General features: G+C 34.4%; 2 protein-coding genes and 1 long non-coding RNA gene across 5 annotated transcripts; 1 reads left to right on the top strand and 2 right to left on the bottom strand.

Moving 5' to 3' along the window:
* Nucleotides 1–22: 22 nt before the first annotated feature.
* On the bottom strand, nt 23–1,911 carry LOC310720951. 2 transcript variants are annotated; one of them, XR_014531885.1, is made up of 4 exons: nt 1,625–1,911; nt 1,358–1,473; nt 360–405; nt 23–256 (listed from the first exon to the last, which is right to left on the bottom strand). It is a non-coding gene; the product is annotated as an uncharacterized lncRNA (long non-coding RNA). The 2 variants fall into 2 exon arrangements; XR_014531884.1 differs by having other exon boundaries at nt 23–405.
* A 2,365-nt stretch (nt 1,912–4,276) lies between these two features.
* On the bottom strand, nt 4,277–9,917 carry surf6 (surfeit 6). The gene is made up of 5 exons (XM_083531964.1): nt 9,689–9,917; nt 9,409–9,516; nt 7,596–7,817; nt 7,414–7,493; nt 4,277–5,628 (listed from the first exon to the last, which is right to left on the bottom strand). The coding sequence occupies exons 2-5, from the start codon at nt 9,500–9,502 to the stop codon at nt 4,912–4,914; spliced, it is 1,113 nt and encodes a 370-aa protein (XP_083388090.1). The 5' UTR covers nt 9,503–9,516; nt 9,689–9,917; the 3' UTR covers nt 4,277–4,911.
* A 1-nt stretch (nt 9,918) lies between these two features.
* surf1 (SURF1 cytochrome c oxidase assembly factor) lies at nt 9,919–14,484 on the top strand. 2 transcript variants are annotated; one of them, XM_083531978.1, is made up of 9 exons: nt 9,919–10,114; nt 10,916–10,976; nt 12,093–12,220; nt 12,593–12,675; nt 12,759–12,950; nt 13,114–13,186; nt 13,470–13,632; nt 13,757–13,838; nt 14,054–14,484. In XM_083531978.1, exons 1-9 carry the CDS (start codon nt 10,052–10,054, stop codon nt 14,118–14,120), a joined length of 912 nt encoding a protein of 303 aa, XP_083388104.1. In that variant the 5' UTR covers nt 9,919–10,051; the 3' UTR covers nt 14,121–14,484. The 2 variants fall into 2 exon arrangements, with proteins under 2 accessions (XP_083388104.1, XP_083388103.1); XM_083531977.1 differs by having other exon boundaries at nt 10,916–10,985.
* The last annotated feature ends 369 nt before the right edge of the window (nt 14,485–14,853 follow it).

Raw genomic sequence — 14,853 nt, 5'->3', positions numbered from 1 at the left:
AATGGGTCTGATACACAAGTAATACTGTTTAGTGCACCATTTTATTTTTATTTTAAGTTTTGTTTGATTTACAAAATGTTAATCCCTGAGCTTTTTATCCAAACCAAAAATACAAATACACCAAAGAACAATTGTACAAAAAGTGTTAGTCCTTTGTGTCTGCTTAGTTTCGATAGGCATGGCCAGGAAATTGCACTTTTGATGTCCCCTGGGTAGATGATTGGTGGTACCACCTACTGCAACAGTCACATGCAATCTGAAATGTAACAAAAATATAACTTTCTGCAAGACACTGTAACCAGTGATGGAATTGTGATAGATGCAAGTGAATAATTGTGACCACAGTAAACGGTAAATACCCAGTCAGTATTACCACTTTCCTCCACACAGACATGGCACGGCTGGCTCAGGTCGTATAAAATACCCAATTCAAGTGAGAAGATTACATAAATGGCATGAAGTCAGTGAATGTACACTGAGCATTGCAAAATAAAATATATCCTATTTAAACCCAATGCACAGGAAAGGTTCTAAACAAGTCCAAGCAGACTATAAAGATAACAAATAATAATTTAATTAAATTTGAGGCTTCTCTGAAATAGTTTGCAAACTTAGAACCAGTCAAAAGTTCTATTTAAGTTAAACTAATAACATTTAAAAAAAAAAAAAAAGGATTTTATGTTATGCCTGCATATATATGATAAATAAATAAACAAACAAACAAAATATTGAAATATTAACAACTAAAATAGTTTTCTGTTTTAATATATGTAAATATTAACTTATTTTTGTAACTGCATCAGCCATTACTAGAGTCTTCAGTGTCACATGATTCTTCAGCAATCATTAGAATATGCTGATTTATGTAAACAGTTTGTCAGGGAACATACTCATGAGAACCCTGGGTAAAGTGAACCAAATTTATTGACAAATGTGTATATAATAGATTAGAAATATAACCAAAAACAACCAGACTGGTTATTAAATTAAAAAGTCCAAACAGGTTAGTAGCACCACACACACACACACCTGAAAAAAGTATCACAAATTTAAAAAAATATTAAACAGCACATCTGTTTCCAACTTTGAAAATAAAACAAAATACTAGAATGAATTCTGAAGGATTGTGTGACACTAAAGACTGGAGTAACAAATGAAGATAATTAAACTTTGCATCATATAAATTTCATTTTATTTTATAATATATTAAAAACAGAATAACATTATTTCAGATTCCAATAATATTTAACAATATTGCTTTTTTCTGTATTTTTGATCAAATAAATGCTGATTAGATGAGCATAAGAGTCTTCTTTTATAAACATTAAAAATAGTAATGTTATGACTGATACTGTACATACACATACAGCTGTTTTGGAAAAGAGTGGCAGCTATTGATTTTCTCAATTCTTCTACTTCTTCTGGTGTGTTGAAGAAAACATTTGGCTCGTCTCAAAGTACAAATTCAGCAAACTTAAAAAAGGAAAATAATAAAATAAGCAAATTTGTTCTAAAGTAAAATAAAACACCATAATTAGCAACTTAATTGTGTTTCCTGGGATCATACTTTAGGGCACTGACATTTCAGGGCAATTACATAAATTAGCTATTTTAAATGACTTACTTTCAAAGCTAAGACAACACAGGATGTGCCATCTTGTTTTGGGTGAGGCAGTGAATCGCAGGACCACCTTGGAAAATTGCATCCCATTTGTCGCATAAAAGCCCATAACAATTTAAAATAATGAACACTGTTATAGTGGAACAACACATTTTAATGTAGAGAGGAATTTTGCACATTTTTGTGATAAACAACTTCAAATTCCTTGTTACATCATGGCATTGTTTTAGTTCTGCAGAGCTTTCTCCCAGAGGATCTAGGAACAAAGCCCTCCTTTGAGATGACAGCAGAATCTTTGAAGATTAAATTGTACAGCAAGGCCAGTAAAAACGAAATAACATTGTTTATAAAAAAATAAAAAATAAAAAATAAATAAAAAAACGCTGTAGTATGAGTGTTACATTTTTTGCTTATTACATTGGTAAACCTTCTAGACTATTAGAAACTCTTTTCTACCCATTAATATTCAATTATTATTCAAAAAATTATTAATTCTACCCAATCACAAAATCATATTTAATGATTTGCAAACTAAGACAACACCAAAAAACTTATAAAAAAGTGACAAAGAGATTTGTCTGTTGACCGATTACATTTACAATGTTTCTACTTACTGTAAACTGTGTGTATAAAGCAGCCTAATTTAATCACATTGATAGAATGAAATGTAATATTTTTACTTGTGTAGGTGTATCAGACACCTTTTAGTGACTCAATTCAGGTAGGTGGGTTAAAAGTAGTCTGCCTAAATAATACCCCTCTAAATCCTAAAGCTGTTAATGCTGATAGATAAATGTAGTATTTTACACATACATTATTACTTGTGCAAGCAACCCATAACGGTAAAAAACTATATATTTTTTTTGGCCAAAATATATTTTAAAAATATGTTACATACAGTGAGGAAAATACGTATTTGAACACCCTGCTATTTTACAAGTTCTCTCACTTAGAAATCATGGAGGGGTCTGAAATTGTATGTGTGGCGAAAACCAGGCACTGCTCATCACCTATCCAATACAGTCCCAAAAGTGAAGCATGGTGGTGGCAGCATCATACTGTGGGGGTGTATTTCAGCTGCAGGGAGAGGACAACTGGTTGCAATCGAGGAAAAGATGAATGCAGCCAAGTACAGGGATATCCTGGACGAAAACCTTCTCCAGACCTCAGACTGGCCCAAAAGTTTACCTTCCAACAAGACAATGACCCTAAGCACACAGCTAAAATAACGAAGGAGTGGCTTCACAGCAACTCTGTGACTGTTCTTAAATGGCCCAGCCAGAGCCCTGACTTAAACCCAATTAAGCGTCTCTGGAGAGACCTAAAAATGGCTGTCCACCAATGTTTACCACCCAACCTGACAGAACTGGTGAGGATCTGCAAGAAGGAATGGCAGAAGATCCCCAAATCCAGGTGTGAAAAACTTGTTGCATTCAAAAAGCTGTATTAGATAAAAAGGGTGCTTCTACTAAATACTGAGCAAAGGGTCTGAATACTTAGGACCATGTGATATTTCAGTTTTTCTTTTTTAATAAATCTGCAATAATGTCAACAATTCTGTGTTTTTCTGTCAATATGGGGAGCTGTGTGTACATTCATGAGTAAGAAAAATGAACTTAAATGATTTTAGCAAATGGCTGCAATATAACAGAGTGAACATTTTAAGGGGGTCTGAATACTTTCCGTACCCACTGTATATATATATATATATATATATATATATATATATATATATATATATATATATATATATATATATATATATATATAAAAAAAAAATAATATTATAATTGAATAGATTTTAGGTTCAAGTAAATAAATGTTCAACCTTACAGTAGAGTAAGGATGGAGATCAAATTATTCAATTACTATTTTAAAATATTTGTTTTTATCGTATGGGAAGTGTATCAGACCTATTTTAGTGACTCTTAAGAGGGTACAATTAAGGCAGGTGGGTTATTAAAAATGCAAATGATTAATGAGTTTATACTGTCATCTACAGGAAACTGTATAAGTTTTTGTCAAATTGAACGTTCGGTGTGAGGATCAGGATCTACAGAAAACGACTGTACTGTCCGAGTGCACGGGAAGGGGGTAGACTTCAGCCACGGGGGTGGAATTAGGCACAACACCTAAAGGGCTGTTAAATGTACAACGCAATATTCAATAACACAATTAAGATCTGACGCGCCATACCCCGAATCGACTCTCCACCAGCTGTTATTATGGGCTTTCTGCTGTTTTAGATATCAGGCCAAATACAAAATTGCATAATACAAAAGCCAATGTGGAACCGATTCATTGTCTTTCTAATATATGCAGCTTCTCTTAATGTCTTAATGCTGATTAGTTTGGATTTGTGTGAAAGTCTTAAGTAAAATACATAATATTTAAAGAAGCAAAGCAGGGACTACCACTGTAGGTTAATGCAGAAATACCCACACTTGATTTGATCTCCATTTGACAATTTTTTTAGCCCATCAGATAATAGAGTTGTGGGTGAAAAGCAAGGGAGATTGTTTACTCTAATCCCTTTTCAATTCAAAACAGCTTTGAAAGAGAAAATAACTAAAGAGAAAACACATTCCGCACGTCAACCAAAGCAGATCTTACACAAAGTTAACCATAGAAATACAGCATAAACCCAGAAGAGCATTATAGACTAGAATGACTTTTATTGTTCTTTTGTTAAGACGTGATTCAACACATTGCCTGGCCCATCTGTCACCCATGTACAAGATACTCAAAATACCTTTATTACAGGGCATCATTTAGCAGTTACGATTTTATAAGGGCAGAGCAATCAAAATAAAAAAATACATAATAAGCCATAAGTCAATACAAGCTGACATAATCCATACTCAAGTTTTATGCCTGGTAAAGTAAATTTCATTTAATAGTAAAATGAATTCCAAAATTACACCATATTTCAATCACTACATCAAAAAAAAGAAATGCGGAAAGTAAACACAATGTATTTATTGAAATACAAAGATACAGAGAAGGCTGACACGCCAACTATTTCTGCTAAAGAGAAAATTCAATGAGCACATTAATACAGACAGTAAGAAAAGCACATAAAGTCAATCCTATCATGGTCTCGCAAACTTTACATATTTCTGTAATTACCCTAATTGATCAACTTATTCAGTGTGGTATTGACACCACTATTACAAATAAAAGAGGTTCACTGAAGTAATCTAATATTTACATGAATTCATGGCATTACTTGTCGAGTTTGTCTGTTTGTTACATTTCACTTAATTCTCTCAGTTTATTTAATTTCCACTCTAGACAGCAGCATTTTTTAGATCCTCAGGCAGCACCCTGCCTTTTTTCCTGATTCTCTGTTTGCGCTTCTCCATCTTGTTCTGCTTGGATTTCTGTATGTTTCTTCGTCTTTTATCTTGCCTTTGCTGCATCTTCTCCAACACATGCTGACTTCTTTCTGCCCATTTCTTCTTCCTCCGTGTCTTCATTTTCTCCTTCCTCTTCAGAGAAGCACGCAGTAGGTCTTCATTGTCTTTGATCTTCAAGCCTTCAGCTTTGTAAAGGACGTTGGTCCACCTCATTTTTTCTTCCTCTTTCTTGGCTTTCTTTTCATCCTTATCTCTCAGCTCCTCAAGACGGGCCTTCCTAGCCTCTACTCGGGACAAAAGCTGTTTGTAGTTCCTGCCTGTGAGTGGAGTGAGAGTTCCTTTGTTCTTCCTTTTCTTCTTCTCCTTTAACTTGGTTGCTTTGTCCACATATTCCTCCCCTACTTCTACCTTATTGAAGACAATGATGCTTGTATCTTTTTTGGCAGGTTGGTTTTGTTTTGTTGCAGGATCAACCTGAGGCACGGAAATCGGTTCTGTTTCGCTTTCTACTTTGACCTCTATGGAAGCACTGTCTGCCAGCTTCTTCATGAGGAATTCTTTTCTTTTCCTCTTCTTGCGCTCCCTCTCCTGTTTTCGTTTTGCTCGCCGTTTCTGAACTTCCTCTGAGGAGGGATCTTTTGCTGTGCCCTATGCAACAACAAAACATTTCAAGACTTGAAACACATGATAATAATATACGTTTTAAAATTTTGCCACGGTTTACCTTCAAAATCTATTTGAAATGAATCATTCACTGTGTGATTAAAGTGTATAAATAAGGATTAGGAAGGAACTTTGACAACAGACTAGTCCTTGCCATTCTACTGCTTTCAAAAGGGACGGTATAATAATAATGCACATTTTCAAGAACAAACAATGAAAAGAAAATCTCCATTTATTATGAAATATTTGTGATGTGCTTAGCGATTGTAAAACTAATTTGTTGATTGGCGTTGTATTTTCATTGTTCTTTGAGAAGAATTGAGGGTATAAGTAGTGTATACACAATTCAGTTATACAATGCAGTACACCCAAGTTAGTATTCAGTAAAATGACATGCACAATGGTGTTTATGTTGGCACTACCATAAAACGTATGTGCTTAGTACCCGAGCAGAGTGTACACATGAGGTGGTTGAGGCATTGTTTTTTTTTTTATTTTATTTTTTTATTTGAATAGTCAATGGTGAATTATCCCTTGGTTTATCTGTCAGCTAAAAGTAAAAATAAATATTAAGAGTAATGTTGAAAAAAATTTAACAGAGTGAAAATATAAGTCAAAAAAAAAAAAAAACAATAGACATGGAAAGTTTACATCAATTTAGGGCTGCAACAACTAATCGTTAAAAATCGATAATAAACTTTGTTGTTAACAAATGCCATTGTTTGGGCTGCTCAAGTTATGGGTTAGTGTGCAAAATGGCGGAGAGTAGAGTTCAACCGGCAGCAGGAAAAAGTGCACGTCCCAAGTCATCCAAGGCAGTGGTCCCCAACCTTTTTTGCGCCACAGACCGGTTTAATGTCATACAATATTTTCACGGACCGGCCTTTAAGGTGTGGTGGATAAATACGATAAAAAAATTATACGACCAGCATATAAACTGGTATTTTCTAAAAAATAATAATAAACGTGAATCCACTGTGTTGTTTTTTGTTCATTTTGCTAGCTTGGGGGTTTGAATTTAGCAGGAATGTATTATGTGTTAGCGGCCGGAGTAAGCCCCTTTAAGAAGGTAGCGGATGGAGGGAAGTCATGAGACCGAGGCATCATGACATGCATCAAGAGTGAATCATAGACAGATGTGGCAGAGAGAATCTGGTAATTTTCCAAAATAAAACATCGTTTAGAATCAGATAATAAATAAAACGTAAATAATGTAAGTTATGTATTCTTTCTGTGCGGCCCGGTACCAATTGACCGGGGGTTGGGGACCACTGCTCTAAGGCATGGGCACCTTTTATATTAAACACAATAAAGAAGACTTTAACCTTTTGCAGGTTATGCAAAACTGAGCTTGTGTAGCATGGAAGTACCTTAGTAAAGATAGTTAAACTCAATATGTGGCATTTTTTATAGTATTCTTTTATATATATATATATATACACCCCGTATTAGGGTTCTATATATTAAATATATCTATTATATATAGATATAATAAGCAAAACATTCAATTGTAAAAAAATATATATTTGTAATATTTAACCGATTAATCGAATAATAATCGTTTAATTAATTAATTATCTAAATAATCGTTAGTTGCAGCCCAACACTAAACACACACTTTATCGTGCACCATCGTGAACGATCACATAGTTGTAATAATTAATATTCAAGTTATTCATGGCAAATTGTTCCTTCAGTTTCCTTTCCTTAAATGTAGTGCAGTGATTCATTGTTTTCCAATCTGACAACAAACCATCCTGGTTTACATACCTGTCCCCGAGATGCCTCGATCTTCTCATGAAGTCTCTTCCTTAAAATATCCACTGCATTAAACTCCTCTGATACTGTACCTTGGAATTTAAACATGTTAATGAATAAACAAAAGGTCCATAAGTTACATGATTTACCAGAAATATTTACTGATTAAATTCAGATTTGTGCTTGTGGTTTACCTTCAGTCTTCTGCTTCATCTCTTGCTTCCCATGCTGAAGACTGACCTGGTCAGCATTCTGTACAGCTGTAGTGCTTTGCTTTTGTGCTGGTTTATAAATATTCTTTGGAGATGGCTTCCTGTAATTTGCGTTCTTATTACGTCCTTTTCTATGCTCCTGGGTGTTCCTTTGCTTCTTCTTCTGTGGACCACCTTTACTCTCATCTCTGCCACGAAAAGGAACTGCAATAAAAAATATTTTTAGTGTACATATCCAGCAACCAGTACTGTCTAGACTCTTCAAATGTGATAAAGCATTCTCCTATGTGTAGACGTTTTTGTTTTAAATCTTTTTATAGTATTTTAACTATACATATAAATGTAACAACTTTCATTTTTTTAAATTAATATACAGTATCACCTTTTTTTCTTAGTCTTCTATTAACACCTTTCCAACTCCACCACATTTTAAGAACAATTTGAAATTTCCCAAAACTCCATCAGCAATCATATATTTTTCTCTTATATATACAGTGTTGTGAAAAAGTGTTGGGCCATGTAGTTTTGGATTTTGTTTTACCTCAGTAATAAAAACATTCATTTAAAACCTGCATGTTGTGTTCACTTGTGTTATCTTTTATTAATATTTAAATTAGTTTGACGAGCTGAAACATTAAAGTGTGACAAACATGTAAAAAAGAAAATCCGAAATCAGGACCAGTGTAAGTTATCTTTTCTATTGACATAACCCATGTGAAGACTTGACTAAACACTCAAATAAAATGTATTACACCAATCAAAGTAAATACCCTTCAATGTCATGTAATAAATGCTCCTGTGGTGTGTATTTCTGCACTGCTGCACACTGCATCAATCAGTGTAATTAGGCATGTTACCTAAAATGTTTCCTTTAAAAGAAAATACTTTTTGATGACAGCAAAAAAATACTGATTTCTGAATAATGTACTAGTGTGTGTAATAGTGAATAATACACAAACCTTGTGAAATCCATTAAAACTCAGTCAGTAAAAACTCCCTGGTAATCTCACAATTTCTACTGAAGGGTGAACAATGCCTAATGCTTTAAAATACTGTAACAGTACTTGATGACTTCTAAAAACGAGACCAATGACTCCTGATTTTTCATTTCAGTCAATACAAAGTCAGTTCCAAAGAAGTTTGAGGAAATTTGTTACAGTAATACAAGAAGTTTTAATTTGACTTTCATTTTAATTAATCAGCAAATGCTAAAAGGTTCAGTTAATGCTACTTTTCAAAAACTTAGCAGCCTGTTGATGCTTTGTTGACGTTTAAGCATTTAATTTTTTTTTACCCCTGCAGAAAATGTAAACACTTGTGTGCAACAGTTTTTCATTAGAATTCTTATCTTATATAAACTTTAAATAAGAATGATGGCATGGGTTGCATTGCCATCTACAGCTCCAGTTTCATCCTGAGCTCGAGTTACTGTCTGTGTAGAGCTCAGGGCTCTCATTTTCTTGCCACTTCCTATTAAAATGCCATGATGTGGACTAAGATTTTTTTGTTTTGTTTAGTGTTCCCCACAATGGACTAGTGTCCAATCATGGGTGCATTCCCACCTAGCAATCTGCAATCCTAGGATAGTTTCTAGATCTACTAAAACTATGACCAGAATTAAGAGTTTGCAGAATATGAATGAAAAAATAGTGTTTAATACATTTCTACTTCTTAAAAATGCCAATAAATTACAAGTATTTCCCATAAGTTTATTAAATGTGCTATAAGGTCTAATCTTTCCAATATGCATATTATATGTGTAGTTGAAATATTTAAGCATTAAGTGACTCCATACCATAACTTCTCTTCTTCGGCTTCTGATCTTCAGAATAGTAGCTTTTGCCGGTCAACTTCTCCAAGTAGTCATATTTGGCAGCGAGACTGGACATGTTTGTAGATGAAACTGTGAATAAAGAAAAAATAATAACGATGTGTGACCTTATTTAGGAGATGCAACCAATCGTGCATCTGATTTTTCACACTAACATTTACTGAATACGCAGAAAGTATAAGTAAGTAAATATAAGTATAAGTACAGTAGAAGTAAGTAGAAGTATGGTTAAACTGTTATTTACCTGCTTGGTAGTTTAGAAGGGTCCTCCAGTAAGTGAAAATATGCTTCTATATGGTATGTATTAATTTTTTTTTTTTAATGCGGTTACATTTCATATCTTTTTATTTAATATTTAAAACATGATCACCCCAATAAACATAACAGGTTTAAAATATAAAATTAAACAGCGTGTCTTCGAAGTAACTCAAGTCAGACACGTGTTTCTATTGCGCATGCGCAAACCTTCAGACATCCCGGATATGGTTACATTGAAATGATTCCCTTTAGCGCACATCCTAGAGAGGCTCATTTGGATATTTGTTGACCTTATTCGGTTTAAAAAAGACGTACATAAATCTCGAGTGGAGATTTCACGTGTTGAATCATGAGCAGCTTCAGATTAATGCTGACCCTGTGCAGTTACAGCCGCAGGATCATTCGAATAAATGTAAGTCTGTAAGCAACTGTCAGTTTTTCTGATAAACAATTATCATAAAAACTTAATCACTCATTTAATAATCGCTTTCTGTAGCAACAAACTGGGTTTTTACTTAAAGTATATCTATACTCTTATTTGTTTTAACATGAAAAATGTGTAGCCCATCTGCATCAAAGTTTGGTTTGATGTACGGTTGATATTAAAAGTCCACACACCCTTGTGAAATGGCAGGTATTTAAAATATATAGACCTAAATAACAACAGAAATGTCAGACTTGTTCACCGTTCATGCAATATTACAGCCAACAGAAATCCAGAGAAAGAGTGAAAAAACTATAATGTGATTGAGGCTGCTTCTCTTCAGTTTGTCCTGGGCACTTATCAAGATAGAAGGGAAAATGAACAGCTCCAAATACCAAGATACTTTGGCAAAAAACCTTCTGTCCTTTTAAAAAGCTGAAAATAAAGAGCAATTCCACATTTCAACATGACAATGACCCTAAGCACACTTTATAATTAATGATATAAGTGATATGTTTGTTTTTGTTTGGGATATATATATATATATATATATATATATATATATATATATATATATATAAAATACACACACAATGTATTTTTGTTTTTTTCTGGGTTAATCACGTTCTAGATATAAAAAGGGGAATTTGTAAAAAATAAATAAATGAAATTAAATTAATTGTCTGCACCCTGGCTATCTAAATAGACCATTATATATTTGGCTAGTGAAAATCTGTTTTAAAACTGCGTTGTAATTTTTGGGAAATTTGTTATATTTTGTTTTTCCAGACACAAACATTGATTCCCACAAGGACTTTTTTCAACAGGCCACAACAGAACCTCCTTAAACGTGAGCAGGGTAAGAATAACTATCTGGACAATGCTCATGTACTTAGCCATGTTTTTTTTTTTTTTTTCCTACAGGTTGTTTTATATAACCATGTACCTCGTTCAGGTCTAAATTTTTATTTGAGAGTAAATTGTTTAATCACTAAGGCACTAAGGGGTGAACTATTACATGGACTTTCTTTTTTTTAATTAGTGACAGAAAAAGTCTAAAAATAGGTTACATTTCATCTCATAGTATGAAACATTAGATAAATGTGCCTGTATTCAAGATTTTAACTTGCTAAGGCTTCAGTAGAAAGTGAGTTACAAATGCACAAGGACAACAGAAATCAGGTAGGTTTTGTGTGTAAGGGCAACCACAGAAGTGTGTCCCTTTTTAGCAGGACGTCAGGCAGCAGGACTACATGGATTTGAGTATTTCAGAAAGGTATAATAAAAGATGCACACAAAAAACACAACTCAAACAGAGAGATCTAAATCAAATGTCATTTCTTTTAATTGGGTCTATTGTAGTTTGGAGAAAATGACACAGGGAATTGGCACAAGTTCACAGTATAAAAATGACCTCTAGAAATGTATACAATTGTGATGTGAGCTGTAGTGCAATAAACAGTAATACATTTTAAAATGGAGTGTATTGCAGTTCATCCCACAAAACACAATTTTCTACTGTATCAATATAAACTAGTTTTACTTTCATCTATATATGTTAAGTAAATATGAATATATAGAAATTGCACAAATGGAGCTCCAAAGTGGACTAAAATGCCAGAATTCTGCAGCCTCATTCTTTTGCATTGTATACCACAGAGGCACAGCCTTTTTTTTTTCAGGTGTTTTTATTTTATTGTAATCCAGGACTATTAGGCTTTTGCCCTGAATTAGGAATCTCACAAGTTCTCCACAATACAGTGGAATTACATGTCCAACTTGCATCTAGTGGTCTTTGAACAGTCCAATTCTATCACATGCAAATTTAATAGAATGCTGATAATGCACATTTCTGTAAAGCACATTTTTTCAGTGTTACAGTGTGTCTTTACACTACTTTTTTTTTTTAACATCTCAACGATGTCACAGTATTTACTCTGAGTTCAACTTTCTATCTGTTTCACAGTTAAATTTGCAATCAAGCATCAGCAGTTTAAATCCACTGTTGTCCAGAAAGAACAGAGTGAGGATTCCATAATCAAATGGATTCTGCTGTTGATCCCCATCACCACATTTGGCCTTGGAACCTGGCAGGTACTTACTTCACTGAGTTGATGCTAATAATGTTACTGGTCACAAATAGCTTGGTGTGGTTACAGCATTTTATTTTATTTTTTTGCATATCTCTACTGTTTCACTGTTGGTTCCTACCAGGTTATCTGGTTTCCTCGTTCCTTTCTAAAATATTTGTATCGGCTACTCTAAATCCCCCCCCTCAGGTATGAATGTATGAATGGTGCCCTGAGAGCTGGAGTAAGATTCAGAGTGTATTTCTGCATCATGTGAGCTGTTCCAGAGATCTGACATTCCACAATCTAACCAGGATCAAGCTGGTCTTCAGGTTACTGGAGATGAGTAAACAGTTGTGATTAAATGATTTGAGTCAATATCATTTATATATTTAAGGTCAAACGGAGGCAGTGGAAGCTGAAACTGATCCAAGACCTTCATATGTTGACAACTGCAGATCCAGTCCCACTGCCCGCAGAGTGAGTCAGGGCAACACTTTAAAATTGCTAACAATATCAATCGTCTTATTAATATAATGTGCATGTAAGTGTATATGCTGCAGTCCTGCAGAGATAAATGATTTGGAGTACCGGCGCGTGAAGGTCCGTGGTCGGTTTGATCACTCTCGGGAGTTGTACATCCTGCCACGTTCATTAGTGGATCCTGAGAGAGAAGCTAGAGAGGCAGGCAGACTGTCATCCAGTGCAGAAAGTGGAGCTAACGTCATCACCCCGTTTCATTGTACTGATCTAGGGTGTGTATCAGCACACACTACACCTGGCTTCTGTTTCTCAAACTGCACATTCTTATTTGAAAAATAATTAATTCAACTTTTTTTTGCTGAAGAACAAATTTGAGAAATCCTTTTCTTTTTTTCTTTTTTTTTTTTACTTATGTCACCATTTTCGATCTTTCAGGTTTACCATCTTGGTGAACCGAGGCTACGTACCTAAAAATAAAATTAGACCAGAAACAAGGACGAAGGGCCAGGTAAATTAAATTATTTCACTTGTTTTAATTGTGTTTTCTCAGCCAGGGCATGACTTTTTTTTTTTTTTATGCTTAATCAGATGATGCATTTGTTAGATTTTAGCCCAAAGATCTGTTTTAAAAGGAACATGTTCTGGTACAGCCTCGAGCACTGGTTTTTTATAAGATACACTGGGAAGAGAATTGAGCTGAAGAAATGATCATATTCAAGGTAAAATTTTACATATAGACAGCACACATTACAGCTTGTGTAGCTCAACTATTTTGTTGTTTCTTTTGAAAGGTGACAGATGAAGTGGACCTTGTGGGTGTGGTGCGTTTGACCGAACAACGCAAACCGTTTGTCCCTCAGAACAACGTGGAGGCAAACCGATGGCACTACCGTGATTTGGAGGCCATGGCGAAAGCAACTAATGCTGAGGAGATCTTGATCGATGCTGTTTTGGGTCAGAATTCCTTTATAATTACATTAATCCACTCAAACACTGTAGTTCTGCACAAGTACTTTAAGAGGTTAATACCCTGGAATTTCATGGTTCATAGTTAACCAATGTAAATCCTATCATACAGAAAGTACAATACCGGGAGGACCAATAGGAGGCCAGACAAGAGTAACACTGCGCAATGAACACATGCAGTACATTATTACATGGTGAGTGAACAACTTCTCACACATTTCTGAATTAGGAAAATTCTACATTTAGCTATATTTGTACACCAATAAGCAGCTACAATCTCGTATGTACCCGGTTTTTATTTTTACTGGCAAGGTGCATCACCCTTGTTACTGAATTAAAAGCAGTTTAATTATGTTTTGAGTTTATAGGAAAAATCACTTGATAAAATTGTAATATTTTTTTCACCTAGGTATGGACTCTGTGCTGTTACTTCCTACATGTGGTATGCAAAGTTCATCAAGCACCTTGCCCCCTGACTCTAATCAAAGCTTGTACAGATCATGGTGTTAAAGCATTGAAATATTTGTCGAATCACAAGCAAAGTAATGAATTGGAATTTTATTGACTGCAACCATTTTCTTTTTTGTACATTAAAATCTTTGTTCTCTGAATCATTAGTCCCAAATTTGTCTTATGTACTGCTGTATCCTCCACAACAAAGCTCAAAACTCAGACCTCTGACTTGGATGAGAGTTTGGAAAATTGGGTCTTTGTGGCAAAAATCTTCATCTGTATAAAATGAGGGTGTAGGTAGCAGTAGTTCAGAGAATCAATCAGTCAGAGCTTTAAAAGTCTTAATCAAACCTCAGTGTTCTTGTCTAATTGATACTGTTGCTCTGATAAAGAAATCTTATCCTCCAACATTAAAGATAATACATAGCATGGCAGCAGGACATAGCCAAAGTTAAACATCGCACAAGAATGTTTATTTGGTACACAGGGAGCCAAAATAATCTACTTATGTACATAAACATCTGTCACAGAACTGATTCAAATATATTGTGGGGAAAATGTCCTAAAATGCAAAAATGACAGACTGAAAATGAAAAAAGCATTTGGGTCATCATGAAGATCATTGCTTAATTGTAGGTTTACTTAGGTTTCCATACAACAGTTTCAGGTAAGGCAAGCAGTCATTGCCAATTCAATATAAATGTTTATTTAGATGACTATTTTTAAACTTTGAGGCAAATCACCTTGCTAACCAGT

This window comes from Silurus aristotelis, assembly GCF_946808225.1.
Source record: "Silurus aristotelis genome assembly, chromosome: 26".
NCBI classification, from domain to species: Eukaryota; Metazoa; Chordata; class Actinopteri; order Siluriformes; family Siluridae; genus Silurus; species Silurus aristotelis.
This window is presented reverse-complemented; position numbering and strand designations above follow the sequence as displayed.